This window comes from Panthera onca, chromosome F2 (genome assembly GCF_046562875.1).
Source record: "Panthera onca isolate mPanOnc1 chromosome F2, mPanOnc1 haplotype 2, whole genome shotgun sequence".
Classification (NCBI taxonomy): domain Eukaryota; kingdom Metazoa; phylum Chordata; class Mammalia; order Carnivora; family Felidae; genus Panthera; species Panthera onca.
Genome location: NC_138356.1, coordinates 11,955,093 through 11,970,422, shown reverse-complemented (window position 1 = coordinate 11,970,422; position 15,330 = coordinate 11,955,093). Strand labels below are relative to the sequence as shown.

Genomic DNA, 15,330 nt, shown 5'->3' with positions numbered 1-15,330 from the left:
ACCACATCATCTGTAGAAAGTACTTTCACAGGGGCGCCTGGGTGGCTCCGTCAGTTAAGCGTCTGACTCTTGATTTCAGGTCATGATCTCATGGTTCGTGAGATGGAGCTACGCGTAGGGCTCTGTGCTGACAGCGTGGAGCCCGCTTGGAATTCTCTCTCGCTCTCGCTCTCATTCTCTTTTCTCTCTGCCTCTACCCCACATATTCTCTCTCTCTCTCAAAATAAATACATAGGTATTAAAGAAAAAGGACCTTCACAGCAAAACGGCTAGACTGGCATTTGTCCAAAAAACCGAGCACCATAGCCACGCCATATTGACACATGAAATTAAGGAGCTTTTGTGGTACCCTCCTAGCTTATCTTCCAGTCTCCTATGGCCATCTTCCACTTCTTTTCCACCCTCCTTCTGTCAGGAGACCTGAGAAGGACAGACATCGGCATGGGAACATTTCGTTCTAAGCAGCGTAAGTAATAATAATCCTCACTGTGCTAATACCTTCTTAGTGTTCCCCAAGATACAGTTAGGATAAATTCGAAAGTTCTGTGCCACCGGAACCCCTATACCTTCCAGCCTTGTCTTTCCTGTCTTGGACAGACTTACGTATGCTCTAGCTACTCTCAGAGGTACTTTTACTTCTTCCTGTGCACTGATAATTTCCTGTCTCTATGGCTTTGCTTTATGATACAGAAGCAAGACTAGTATAAAGCAAAATATAAGATGGTAGGAATCAGGAGGGGGCTGAGAGAGAACAGAAGTCAATGTGAATAATTCAAGCTTTTGAGCTCTGAAAACACTTCATTAAGGTGGGGAGAGAGGAAACGGTGAGATAGATGGTGTTATGGGCCGAATTGTTCCCCCCTCCTCCATTCATATGTTGAGGTCTTCAGGATGTGACCATATTTGGAGACACAATCTTTATAGAAGTAATTAGGCTAAGATGAGGTTGTTGGAGTGGGCCCTTAACCCAGTATGACTGGTGTCCTTATATAAGAAGAGGGAATTTGGATACAGACACACACAGGGGAAAGATGATGTGAGGACGCAGGGAGAAGGTGGCCATCTACAAGCCGAAGAAAGAGGCCTCAGAAGAAACCGAACCTGCTGACAGTGGTCTTGGACTGTCAGCCTCCAGAACTGTGAGAAGACAAATTTCTGTCGTTCCCATCGCCCAGTCTCTGGTGCTTTGTTACGGGGCCCGAGCAAACTCCTTCAGGTGGAGTGAGGAGGGGCTCAGGGAGCGCGGAGAGGGCTGAAGCGGAGAGGCGGCAGAAACGTGGAGTGTTACCTTAGTGGATCATGCATCTGAGTTACTACTACTAGGTTACAGCCGATTTCCACAACGTGTTGGACCTCAGCCTGGTCCTTGAATTAACCGTGTTCAAATGGTGGGGAACAGGGGTCTTTCTTTAATGGTGTCTTACAGCGAGAGCAAGAGCCTCCAGGAGAAGAGGGTGCCCAGTTAGTACCAGAACAGAGCTTTGTTTTCCGAATCTTGGGTCCCTTGTTGATTGTGAGGGATGAATCTCTTCTGCCTCTCAACTGCCAAGTCGCAGGTGATTATTTAAGACCCAGATGGTAGAATGAGCAACAGGTGGTAGAGATTCTCTGGCTGTTTCATTTTGTGTTACGTGCTAGTCACACAAGAGTCATAGTGAGCTTTCGTTATTATCCTTTTTTAGCTTGGGTCGGCTGAGGTGACAGCATTTCCCTTAAAAAAAAAAAAGACTTCGTCTTTTTAGAGCACTTTTAGATTTATAGGGAGACTGTGGAGACATACAGAAAGTTCCCATATAACCCATACCCAGTCCCCTGTTATTAACATATTACCTTAGCATTTTACATTTCTTATAATTAGTGGAGCAAAATGTATACACACGTAAGATTTTTTTATTTTTATTTTTATTTTTTAATTTTATTTTAGAGATAGAGAGAGTGAGCGAGTGGGAGAGAGGGAGAGAGAACCTTCTGTGCTAGTCACACAAGAGTCCTGGCAATTTTCCATTATCCACACTGAGTGCGGAGCCTGACGCGGGGCTCGAACCCACGACCCTGGGATCATGACCTGAGCCGTAATCAAGAGTCAGATGCTCAACTGACTGAGCCACCCAGACACCCCTATACATTAAGTTTTAATTTTATTCAGTTTCCTTAGTTTTAAGCTATTTCTTTTCTGTGTCTCAGGAGCTCACCAGTGATACTGTGTTACATATAATTGTGTCGTCTTGGGCTCCTTTTGTCTGCGACCTTTTCTCAAGCTTCCTTGGCTTTTGTTGACCTTGACGGTCTTGAGGAATACTGGTCAGGCGTTTTATAGAATGTCCCTCTACTGGGATTCGTCTGATGTTTTCTTCACGATTAGACTGGGGTTTCAGGTTGTTGGGAGGAAGACCATAGGGGTAAAATGTTGTTTTCACCGCATCCTGTCGAGGGTGCACGCTGTCAACATGACTGATGACTGTCGATTCTGACCTTGCTCACCTGGCCCAGGTAGTGTCTGTCCCGTGTCTTCACAGTAAAGTTCCTCTCGGAAACCAAGTCACCGTGTGAAGCATATGCCTAAGGACTGGGGACCCTCGATTTCTTAAACACAAAATACCCTGGAGCAGTTTTTGAACGCAGGGTGTGAGTAACGATGTTGCTGAATTACAAGGAGTGGCAAAGCAAAACAAAACCATGCTTTTTTTTTTTTTTTTTTTTTTTCTTTTTTGCTCCTTTTGTTTCAGAAAAAAAAAAATACTTTGTAATGTTGCTATGTGAAGTAAGAAAAATGTTGATTGGAACTTTGCAATTTGTTGAATAAAAATAGATTTCAACCTTGGGCCTTCTTTGTTTATCTAATTAAGGCGGTCAGTTCTTATCTGTATGCTGTATACTTATCTGTACCACGGGGACTCCCAGGCTATTGTTACAGCCAGAAAAGGAAAGATTAAAATTGGTCTGTCTTTCATTATTAATTGAAATGTTATAGAACATTGTTTTCTCAGAGGCAGTGCCTTGATAGTTACATTTATTGGGCGGTCACAGTCCATGTTGGTTTTTCAGAGCCTGTCCTAGCTTGGCCTTGAATGTGGTCTTTTTCTAGGTTACTGTTTCTATTGTAGGCAGAGGATTTCATTTTCGCCCTCTAGTGGTCAGCTTTATCATCTCGAATTCTAGCTGGACAAATTCAGAGGTAGAAAAATCAAATTACTGACTATTCTCATGGTAATTTTCCCCTCACGTTTTAATACGGATGCTAAAATGACATGGTGATGAATTTTAGCTACGTATTTTTGGATTAGAACTAATATTTAAATGGGACAGTGTTTTAAAGTGGTAAGGAATTCTAACTTGATTAAAAGCTATAGTGATGAAAGATAGCATTCCAGGTGGACGATTTACCTAGCTGCTGCTTTACTAAGAACCTCAGTGGGCATTTGAATTTAACCAGGGAATGGAATCTGGCTTCTTGCAAGTGTTTTATCACTGCTGTAGGAGCAAGTGCATATTCTAGATAAACTTGAAAGCTACAAAGCTTCATGAAGCTAGGAGTGAGGGAGTCCTCTAGAGCACTGTTTGTCATTCCTTCACAGATAACATTTTATCTCTGCTGCAGGAAATGGCCTTCTTTTAGAGCTCTACATCAACATTCATTATGTTACCGTGACTTTTAAGAAGACGCAGCATTATAGGGTGCTATCTCTGTTTATCCTTAAGAGAGTTGAAATAATTTACCAGAACTTGAGGCTGGCTTTGTCTTATTCTTGATGGAAATCGTGGGTGACACAGTATTTGATTTTGCAGGTACTAATCCTTGGAATGAGTTCTGGTGTTTGTGCCCAAACCCGAAGTTTTGTTCTGTTGAGAACTAGAGGGGGATGCCATTTAAGGAAAGGCAACTAACTCAGTGTGAAATCGGCCACTCCCCTTAGATGCAGTCCTGATTATGATCAAAACATAACTCAAGAGGCAATGATCCACTGAGCCTTGCTTCTGTTCAGAAATAAGAAGGGGGGGCGCCTGAGTGGCTCAGTCAGTTAAGCATCCGACTTCGACTCAGGTCATGATCTCGCGGTTCGTGAGTTCGAGCCCCCCGTCGGGCTCTGTGCTGACAGCTCAGAGCCTGGAGCCTGCTTTGGATTCTGTGTCTCCCTCTCTCTCTGCTGCTCCTCTCTCTCTGTCTCTCGAAAATAAACATTAAAAGAAAAAAAGAGGTAAGAAGGAAAGAATTCCTACAGAGCGCCTGAATTAAAGCAGTGGTCTGTTTGGGTCTGTTGGGTATACTTTTGTTTCATATGATACCATAGAGATGTAATAGATATAATTTAGGAGAAATGGATGTCTCTTTGTTCTCACTGGAAATACGTTAATGATGAGGTGACCTGTCTGTTGTTTACCCAGCTTCATCTGATCCACTGGAATGCCACCCTGTTTGGCAGTATTGATGAGGCCGTGGGAAAGCCACATGGAATTGCCATCATTGCTTTGTTCGTTCAGGTAAATGGTCTTTTGCTGTGACTGTTGGATTGTTCAGAGATGCTTATTTCTAATTCATTTGCAGAATGTTTTTTGTTCTTCCTCAATTTCGTTACTTATTAAACTCCTGTACAGAAAACACAGATAATTTAAAGTTGGAAAACTTGATTTTTCTGGCTCATGGGAGAGCAACCATATTCACTGGTAGAACGTGGTTCATTTAGTTAGTAGAACTGTTCTTCAAACTGGCCTTCAGCGTCTTGGGCGAAACGATGGAGAAAGTGTCTCCCGAAGGCAGAGTTCACTTTATTAATGAAAAAAAAAATGTTTTTAGAAAATGTTTTTGGACCCTGGCTTTCTGTGAAATTGAAGAAAAGTCAATAACATAATCACATAGTAGATTGTTTTAGCACTTTATTGTGAATAATTTTCACTCCAAGCAGATTTGAAGTGTGTGATAGAAAACAGTGATAAAGTAAGATGTTGGTAGCAGAGATCTTGGTGGATATAGTCAATAAATAAGTAAGTTTAGATTTGAGCTCTGTGGTGGGCAAAATAATAAATGAACACAATTTATTACATAAATTTTGTGAAACCTACAAAAAAACAGACCACATACTTTCAAAGGTAAAAATTTTAATCTAGTTCCTCCCGCGAATCTTTTTAACTTTGTCTTATCACCCGTTGGATGTCCTAAAAGGTTAAGAGGTGAAAGAGATCCGACTTTCCCCTTCCCCATCCTACAGAAGAGAGACCAAGGGCCAGAGAGGTTAGGCATTGTTTATAGTCACAGAGACTTAGTGTCACTGACAAGACCAGGAACCATTATTTCAAATATACGTGGTTCCGAGCTGCCTCTTGGAGAATGTGGGACCAGAGCAGTAATATTAGCATAGTGATCTTTAGTAACTTAATCTTCGAAAGAGAGTTGGGCCTTTGCAAACCTGCTTTTCTTGTGTGTGGTATAGATCTCTTTTCTTCTCTTCTTCATTTTTTTTTAAGTTTATTTATTTTGAGAGAGAAAATGGAGGAGGGGCAGAGAGCGAGAGAGAGGGAGAAAGAGAGAGAGAAACCCAAGCATGCTCCACACTGTCAGCACAGAGCCCCACGTGGGGTTTAGTCCACAAACCATGAGATCATGACCCAAGCCGAAATCCAGAGGTGGATGTTTTAACCAGCCGAGCCACCCAGCTGCCCCTGGGTGGTATATATTTCAATAGTATTATTATGTACAATAATTTTCCATTATAAATTTCTTTCTCACATATTTTCCTATTGATGTTTGAAAGCAGCCATCTGGTTTTAGCCTGTTAATATTTTAAAATCAATATCTTGAAAGTATGACACGTGTCCTAGAATTGAAAAACAAATTCTTACAGTTTTAAATGAACCTTCTTACTGTTTACTTCATGGGTCTTTTACAGGCAGGGCCCTATATTACTTCTGTTTTATGACTGCATTTTGTAAATGGAAGGAAATCAGGGCATCAGGATATCAGTAAAAATGTTTTTAATTATAAATACACATTTTGATAATCTTTAGTGTTCCTAAGTGTGCTAGCTATTGAAGTCTATTTTTTGAAACCTGAAAAAGTTATTAAGCATCCAAATTTGAGATGTTGAGGCAAGAGAAGTAGAAGGCAATATCTTATTAGTAAAAACTAAGAATAAAATAATAAAATAAAATAATACAGATAACTGAGCACTCACAGAGAAGGGAAGTGACCGCATTAGATTCATCTCTGCAGTTGGTACCCAATAAATATTTGTGAGTGGAATTAGACGTGATAGTATTTTCACTTACTGATTCTCAGCATATTACATGTGACACGCAGTAAGAGAACACTAGGCGGAAAGCCAGGACTCTGGGGACCGAGCTTCGATATTCTAGGAAGAAGCTCCTTGTTGTAAGCAAGGGGAAGCCTAAGAGAACGCACCCTTGTTCTAACTTTCCAAAGTTTGCTGTGAGGAAAAAATCAGATTATCTAGGAGACAGTAAAGGTACAGACACTTTGAGAGCCAGATTTCATGAAGGAAAGAAGCACTGAGCAGGAGTGCCCACTGAAGCAGAAAGGAGAAGGACTGAAGTCCATCTGGGGGTCTCACACTTAGGCGAGAGGAGTGGAAAATGAGCGAGGAGGCCGCCAGAGACCGTGAGCATGGGCTTCCCGTTCAGGAGGCTTGGCTCAGGAAGAGAAAGGCAGATGGGGTAATAACTCGTGCTGCTGCACAGGGATGTTCCCTTTGTTTCATTTTGAGATCTGCGGTCTGCCTGCATTTTAATTTTGTGCAAAAAGCACTGGTGCAGATGCAGAATTTAAAAATACTGGAAAGAAAAGGGATACTTGATACAGACAAGTTCTGGGGGAGACAGGAGGCTGTAGGATGACGAACTTTTGTGGGAGACTAACCTTGGAAAGAAGGAGGGGCCACCCTTTCTTCACGACAGGGGGTCAGAAGAAAGACTGGGTAGAAATGGCACGAATTTGAAGGTGGAGGATGGCTGGAAATTAGAGGAACTCATGCCTGATGGTCATAATCTCTGAGACATACAAAGCAACATTATTTATAAAGCAAGGGAAGCATTGGTGTGGGGTTGGGTTTAGAAATAGCCCAGGAGGAGATGATAATAGCCTTGACCGTCGGTCTGGGAGACCCACTGGGGAGCGGACATCCTAGATTGTACAGCACGACATATCGTGGATGGTTCTCTATCCAGGTAGAAGGGTAGAACATTCTAGCAAATTGTTTCATTGATCTGTTGCAGTGCAGATGATTTAGGAGGACACAGAAAATTAGAGAATTGGGGGCGGTTGAAGAGTGGTCTCCTTCAGGGTAGGCAGGAAGGGAAAGAGACAAAGCCAAGAGGCCCCTGAGAGTCTTGGCTCCTTAGAGGAGTGAATGTGGAGAGAGAAAAAAGAGCGAGAGAGCTAGATGGCTGGGAAACTGTGGTGAGAGGGAATGGTCTTCGGAGCTGACGTGTTCAGAGTGAAAACAAATTCAGGGAGTGTTCTCGGGATGGGTGCCGAGGCGGAATGGTGCTAGAAACCACGGACGGCGGGGGGGGGGGGGGGTAAAGACACAGACCGGCGGTGAAGCCCCCCGTAGTGACAGCAGGAGGTGATGCGTACGAGGGAGTGACCAGTGAGTCATTTTGTAAAAACGTTGCCCCAAGTGGATCTTGACAGTGGGTGGTGCACTCAGAGGACGACGGCCCCGTGCACGTGGGTCAGAGTATCCATCGGGGCGGGGAACAGCAGGGCTCTGACCACAGCTTTCAGCCCTGTCTCTGACTGTCATTGAGGGAGACCGCGCAGCGCCCGCTGGACAGGTCCGGGAGAGCTGCGCCTCGAGCAGACCTGAGGGGGATCGGTAGACCGGGGGGTGGTGGCCGAGCTTGTCGGAGATGCGCCGGCGCCCTGTCGCAGAGGGCTCGGTGGAGATGAGGCGGAGTGAGAAGGTAGAAGAGCACAGGGCCGTGCAGGGCCCACGGTTTGCCTTTTGGATGACAGCGAAAGATGGCGAAGGTGAGAGGTAAGAAGTGACCTGGCCTCCCTCCCGGTCCTTGGCACCAGGCCGTGCTGTCACCTGCATTGCCGTGGGATCTTGGGGGCCGGGGCGTACACAGTATCGTCTGGGCTTGCTTGTGGTGGTGATAACCTCTTCGTACAGAAATTTGGCAAAGGAGGAAAGGAAGAGAGGGAGCATTCGCCGGGGTTTGTTGCAGATATAAAACTCTCGCAGAAAGTAAAGAATCTTTGTAGATCGAAGGAGCCAATGATAGTTGAGTGCTACCAGATGTCACAACTGTTTGATGCTGTGTGACATTCTGAGCGAGGATGATAATGGGTGGTATTAATTGAATTGCCATGTTCCATGTCCTTTTGTAGTCTTATCTTCCACCCTATCAGCGCCACCCCCGCCCCCCCCCCCCCCCCCCCAGATGAGGAATCTGAAGGACATAGAGGTTAAGTAAACTTGCTTAAGGCTGAAAAGTGAGTCCCGCTCAGAACCCGGACACCCAGCATAGGTGACCTTGCTCCTGAACCACGACACTGAGGACTCTTTCAACAAGTTACAGTCTGACAGCAGATGCGTTAAAGGAAAACGGACCCCATCGGGAATCCTCCAGATGCTACGTCACGGTTAACCAAGTACAACAAAGAGAGAGGTCCGTTTCCCCAGAAGACTGGGCAAAGCCTTCTGCTAACAGATCCAGGCTTCTGCACTCACGACTGCATTTGCCTTCGGTATTATTCTTTAGCTTTAGAGGGTTCATTTTCTGTCTTTAAAGCCTGTCTGAGGAACTGCAAACACTTGGAAAATAGTGGAAGTCTTGGCTGTTTGGAACTGATTGGGCTGTCTTGGGTTATGTGAGTTTCTTGTCTCTTTTCTCTCTCTCGCCCCTTCACCCGGCATGCTTCGCAGTTGCTGCTCGTGGAGAGACCTGGAAAATGGCGACACGTTGACAGCTTTTCTAGCTCCTGTAGGTCATTCTCCACACCTTTCTGTGGAAGAGAAAAAGCGAATGATAACAGTGTTTATCTAAGATTTTAAGTTATCTCTTGCTGTTGCTGTCTTCCGTTATCACAGACCATTGAAACCTGGTCGAAAAGTGGAAATCAGATGGCACTTACAATTTCTAATGTTAAAGTCAAGAATACTTAATGTCAGATTTCTTTGAAGGCTCACGTTCTTTGAAGCATATCATACCCTAAAAATATGTAATGATACGTAATGTTTTAAAATAAAAATCAATGAACAGCATATTTTGATGTATTTAGGAATAAAAAGGTGATTTTACAGTTATGTCCAGTGGTAATCAAGAGATGTCCTGATTTTGGTGACTTTAAATATGAAATCACATACTTACTTTTCTGAGTTAATACAATTTTTCAACGTTGGTAAAGTCTTTATGACAATGGTCTAAAAATGCCAAAGGTAAAAATGAAAGTGTTTGGAATGTGATGAGCAATTTTAATAAGAAATATCCTTGAAATACCCTTGAAATTGTAATCATTTGATAAACAGTTGGCCCTTGAACAAACATGACTTTAACTGCATGGGTCCATTATACATGGATTTTTTATGGTATAGTACTGTAAATGTTTTCTCCTTCTTATGATTTTCTTAATAATATTTTATTTTCTCCAGCTTACTTTATTGTGAGAATACAGTATATAACACGTATAACATTCAGAATCCGTGTTAATTGACTGTTGCTTTCAGTAAGGCTTCAGGTCAACAGTAGGCTATTAGTAGGTAAGTTTTTGGGGAGTTAGACATTATACGTCATTTTCAAGGGCACAGGAGTCAGTGCCCCTTAACCCCCTCATTGTTCAAGGGTCAATTACATAGAGCAGAGTGGGTGATAATCCATACAGAGCAAGATGAATTTAGAATGAATTGTTGGAAATGTCCAAGAACATAGCTAATACTTTCTTATAGTAGCTTCTCTTACAACTTTAATTGCCCTTAGTAGAAGTTGACCTGGTTATTAATAAAAAGGTCATTTACTTACTCCCTGAGAAGGAAATTCAGGTGGACTTGAACTTTACTTTCTGTTAGTTATTTTGAGTAAAAGCTGAGTGTTTAAAAAATTTTGTGGTGTGGTTTATGCTTTATGTATTTCAGATAGGAAAAGAACATGTAGGTCTGAAGGCTGTGACTGAAATCCTCCAGGATATTCAATATAAGGTAAGTTATTATTTCAAAGAAAATGAAAGTACTGGTTATGGCAGAGGTCCCCAAGACCATTCTCAGATTGATGATTCGCTAAAAGGACTCATGGAATAGCTGTTACGCTCATGGTTGTGGTTGATTACAGACGGAGGACACAGGTGAAAAATGAGGGCAGTGCAAAGGTGCATGGGGCAGAGTCCGGGAGAAACCAAACACAAGCTTCCTGCTGTCCTACCCCAGTGGAATCGCCTTGGGATGAGCCTGGTTCTTTCAGCAGTGATGCGTCACGGCACGCGTGAAGTGTCACCCATCACAGAGAAGACTAGCTGAGCCTTTGTACACAGGGATTTTATTGGGGGTCGGTTATATGAGCACACGGTGTCTGTGTCACTGACTCCATCACTCCCACCCCAGCCCGAGCAAAACCACGCGTTTTCAAAAATCACGTTGTCAGGGTAAACTTATCTGGTCCGGCTGGTAGAGCGTGGCCCAAGGTCTCAGGCATACAGAAACATTCTTATCGGCCAGAATGTTCCACAGCCTTCGAGCCAATCAAGGCCAGTCCTGAAGACAGACCTCCTTTTGAGCAACCCAGGCCTGCTGAGCTCACCTTTTCCACTTACTGGTTGCAGGAAAGTTGTGTAAATGAAACAAAAATTACGGCACTTAACACTTCAGAAAGACCAGCACGCAGAGGCTATAGGATCCTTTATCTCAGAGAAGGTGATTGAGTTGGATATGATTCTGTGGTGATTCAGCCCAGCTTTGCTGGAAACACAAGTTCTGTTTTAAACTGTACTTTTTAGCACTCACATTGGATTGATTGAATCTGAGTGGCCTTGGAGGGCAACAGCGTAATCCTGGGTGGCTTCTGGAGATACGGCACAGGATTCAGCGATCCAAGGCCAAACCAAAAATCAATCTGGGAGTGAAGTCTGATTAGCTCTAGGCCGGCACAAGCCCAGGACCTCTCGAATGAGGCAGCAGCCTCTACTGAAGATTTCCTGAGCAGGCTCAGAGTGAATCCAGCTACCCGAGGGAAAGCGCAGAGTAGTCAGAAAGCTGGTAAAAAGGAGGAAGGACACATTTTGACTGACACGTGTCTACTAGAAATGGATTGAGAAATTTTCTTTCATTGTTTCTGCTCAGATGGCATCAATCTTTCTGGAATACGGGGGGGTGGGGGAGAGTAAGTACGCGGGATTCTCTCTCTTTTTTCATGTTTATTTTTGAGAGTGAGAGAACACACGCTGGCACAAGCAGGGGAGGGGCAGAGAGAGAATCCCAAGCAGCCCCGCACGCTGTCAGCACAGAACCCATGTGGGGCTTGAACTCACAAACTGTGAGATCATGGCCTGATCTGAAATGAACACTTGGATGCTTAATTTTTTTTTTTTAAATATAATTTACTGTCAAATTGGCTTCCATACAACACCCAGTGGTCATCCCAACAAGTACCCTCCTCATTGCCCATCACCCACTTTCCCCTCTCCCCCACCCCCCATCAACCCTCAGTTTGTTCTCAGTATTTAAGAGTCTCTCGTGGTTTGCCTCCTTCCCTCTCTCCTTTTTTTCCCCCCTTTCCCCTCCCTCCTGGTCTTCTGTTAAGTTTCTCAGGATCCACATAAGAGTGAAAACATATGATATCTGTCTTTCTCTGCCTGACTTATTTCAGTTAGCATAATACCCTCCAGTTCCATCCATGTTGCTGCAAATGGCAGGATTTCATTCTTCCTTGTGGCCACGTAGTATTCCATTGTGTATGTAAACCACAATTTCTTTATCCGTTCGTCAGTTGATGGGCATTTAGGCTCTTTCCATGATTTGGCTATTGTTGAAAGTGCTGCTATAAACATGGGGGTGCAAGGGCCCCTGTGCATCAGCACTCCTGGATCCCTTGGGTAAATTCCTAGCAGTGCTATTGCTGGGTCATAGGGTAGGTCTATTTTTAATTTTCTGAGGAACCTCCACACTGTTTTCCAGAGCAGCTGCACCAGTTTGCCTTCCCACCAACAGTGCAAGAGGGTTCCCATTTCTCCACATCCTCGTCAGCATCTATAGTCTCCTGATTTGTTCATTTTAGCCACTCTGATTGGCGTGAGGTGATATCTGAGTGTGGTTTTGATTTGTATTTCCCTGACGAGGAGCGATGTTGACCATCTTTTCGTGTGCCTGTTGGCCATCCGGATGTCTTCTTTAGAGAAGTGTCTATTCATGTTTTTTGCCCATTTCTTCACTGGAGTATTTGTTTTTCGGTTTTGGATGCTTGATTGATGGACCCCACCCAGGTGCTCCAAGTAAGCTGGATTCTTTAGTGTCTCAGATAGTTCCTAGAAATAAGGAAGAGACCAAGAGGTTATGCATTAACTTACCCTGTTATGTCTGTATTGATAAAATAATCTTATAAGAGACATCCAACTGCTGTGACAGGTCTGTTTGCCTCTAGGGCCTGAGCATTTTAAGAGGCGCTTTGTAAAATACCAATTGTAAATGTGAACTGTTGAATAATGCCACAAATCTTTTATTGAAATTTAAATACAGCTTTGATAAAAGTTGGTAAGAATTGAATATTTTCACTCAGGTGTTAGTTTTCCCTCCCTGGAGGAAGAGAGCACCTAGAATACATCGTAGAGCTGGGTTACCAAATGCAAATGGAGCAAAATGAGAGTTTCGGAGGCGGGTTATAATGCCAAGAAGGCTAGGAGCTGAGGGCAGAGCAGCGGGAGGAAGGTCATTTCAGAAGGATTCCCTGAACCAGGGTTCAGGCATTTTACACCAAAGCCCGTCTCTGGTGTGGATGTGGTAGGGCCAGAAAAGTACCTAGCGTGGGGCCTACAGACGCTGGACAGACAGAGTTAAATTTCACTCCGGGGATTAAAGGGAAAATTGAACCGTGGTAGCAAAGAAAGAACCATAAGCTCAAAGCAGGAGTATCTTGTTGGAACGAGCCGCTGTTTCTCCAGTGAGGAGACGGAATCAGGAACCCACAAATCTGTGGTGTTGAGGCAGCCGTTCAGAAAAGACTTCAACCTGGATTTTTAGTGCTAATGGATTTTTATTATACGATTTAGAAGTTTTATCTTAACATGGGGTAATTTTTTTTTTTTTTTTTCTTTTTCAGGGGAAGTCCAAAACCATACCCTGCTTTAATCCTAACACTTTATTACCAGGTAGGTGCTCATCTTGATGGCATAAGAGGAATTTTAACCGTGTGGATACGACCGCACTGTTTCCCTCATAATACATATAACTATGTATTGTTAGTGAATACAGTTTCTTTACAACTTGTATTCTCCGTAGTAGGTACCAGTTTCAGGTTGCTCTGAACATGGGAGTAAACCTTTTGAAATAATAAACATTTTGTCACTTGTTCTATTATTCTTTGAAGAGTTTCCTTTGGATTTTTAGCTGTAAAAATGGCTACCTCTGTGAAAAGCACGAGCATAACATGACCTTGATACACTTCTAGGATTGGTCAGCGAGGTTCTTTTTACCCTCTGAGTGAAATAAACTTCGTATCTAATTGCAGTGATGCTATTGTTTAGGTGTTACTCTAATCGTTTAAGTATACCTAAGCGTGTAAGAATCGTGTATACGATGCTCAAAACATAGTTTGTGGTTAAAGGTTGTTTGGTATAAAAGTTTTGTCTTTACATTTCTCTGCCTAAATTTTATGCTATTTCTTAGTGTTTTAAACAAAACCAAATAGGCTGACGCATGGTTATCTTCGGCTTCCTACATTTAACTGCCTCACGGCAAAGCGGTTTTTGCCGTGTGTTGAACACTTACCCATCATATTCGATTGCGAATTCCTCTAATGCGGAGCTAAAGATTTCTTAGGAATGATTTCTTTTGTCCTGTTATAATAGGACTTTAATATTTTACTGTTGAGGGAGCGGTATAAGACGCAGCTACAACAGAATGGTTGAAGACACAGACTTTGAAGTCAGACTGCTTGGGTTTGAATCCTGGCTCTCTGCCAGTTATTAGCTGAGCGACCTTGGGCAAATTATGTAACCCTCTGTGATTCAGTTTTTCCGTCTGAAAAATGGGGCTAATGACACTACGTATCTTGTTTGTTGTAAGGGTTAGAGGAGTTCATGTAAAGTGCTTAGAACAAACAGTGCCTCACATGGAGAAAGTATTGAATTAGTACTGAATTACATATGAGTAAGTCAGGTCAGTCCCTCACTAAAGTACAAAACACCACAGATACACTTCTTCCGAAGTGACCAAACTTGGTATATACGTACACGTGTGTACATATATATCAGGTTTATATAGCCATATTTGGAGTATATAGTGATACGATGATAGAAATCGCTAGAAACAACAGAAAGAATGTTTGTCATATTTTCCCATTCGTTATTTTCTTCGTGAACATTAGTTTAAGAATACATGTGTGAGGCTCTAGCTTAAAATGACTTCAGTCTGAAAACTGTCGTTCGGGCAGTTTGTCATTTTAAAAGTGATTATTGGAATCTTCAAGACTGTTGTTTACTTAAATCTTCGTGACCTGTCCATGTGGTTGCACAGATCCTTTGCTGCGAGATTATTGGGTGTACGAAGGCTCTCTTACCATCCCACCTTGCAGTGAAGGTGTCACCTGGATATTATTCCGATACCCTTTAACTATATCCCAGCTACAGGTGAGTACAGCGTTTTAAATCTTTCAGAAGAAGTTCTGAGTTAAAGGTTAAATACTGTTTCTGTAAAGAGAGAAATGTCTTTTATGTTTTAGCTTCCTTTAGATCTGTCACATCTTTGCAGATGAAAGTTAAATAAATGTCTCGAACCAGTGAAAGCAATTGAAAGGTCAGGGACGAACGAAACCAAGCTATCATTTATGAACTGTACTGTAAAAGTTAGTTTTTATAGAGTAAATAGAAGTCACGGAAATAGTCAGACTTTTGATTAGTCTAGTTATTTCTTTGTGTAGGATTCCCCAGGAGTGGAAAGGGGAAAGGTCTTGGAAATGAGAACGTTGGTTACTTCTGTGAGACACGTGGGCTTTATAATACTTCTTCCTTGTCTTGCATGAGAAAGTTTTGTAAGCAGAAGGGTGAAGGGGAGGTAAAAGGAATGCTCTGGAAAGATCCGGATTGTTCTCTAGCCCCACGTTTGGTCACTTAACTTCCCACCTTAGGCTTTGCACAGGTGCTCTAATGCTGATGCACAGGGGTGGAGGCCC

The 15,330-nt window shown here is 42.9% G+C and overlaps 1 protein-coding gene across 1 annotated transcript in view; it reads left to right on the top strand.

Moving 5' to 3' along the window:
- CA8 (carbonic anhydrase 8 (inactive)) overlaps window positions 1-15,330 on the top strand; it is an 89,275-nt gene that overhangs the window by 40,352 nt on the left and 33,593 nt on the right. The window contains exons 4-7 of the mRNA XM_060610592.3: window positions 4,384-4,479; window positions 10,092-10,154; window positions 13,261-13,309; window positions 14,676-14,788. Coding sequence (XP_060466575.1) covers window positions 4,384-4,479; window positions 10,092-10,154; window positions 13,261-13,309; window positions 14,676-14,788 — 321 coding nt within the window. The remainder of the gene's footprint in view (window positions 1-4,383; window positions 4,480-10,091; window positions 10,155-13,260; window positions 13,310-14,675; window positions 14,789-15,330) is intronic.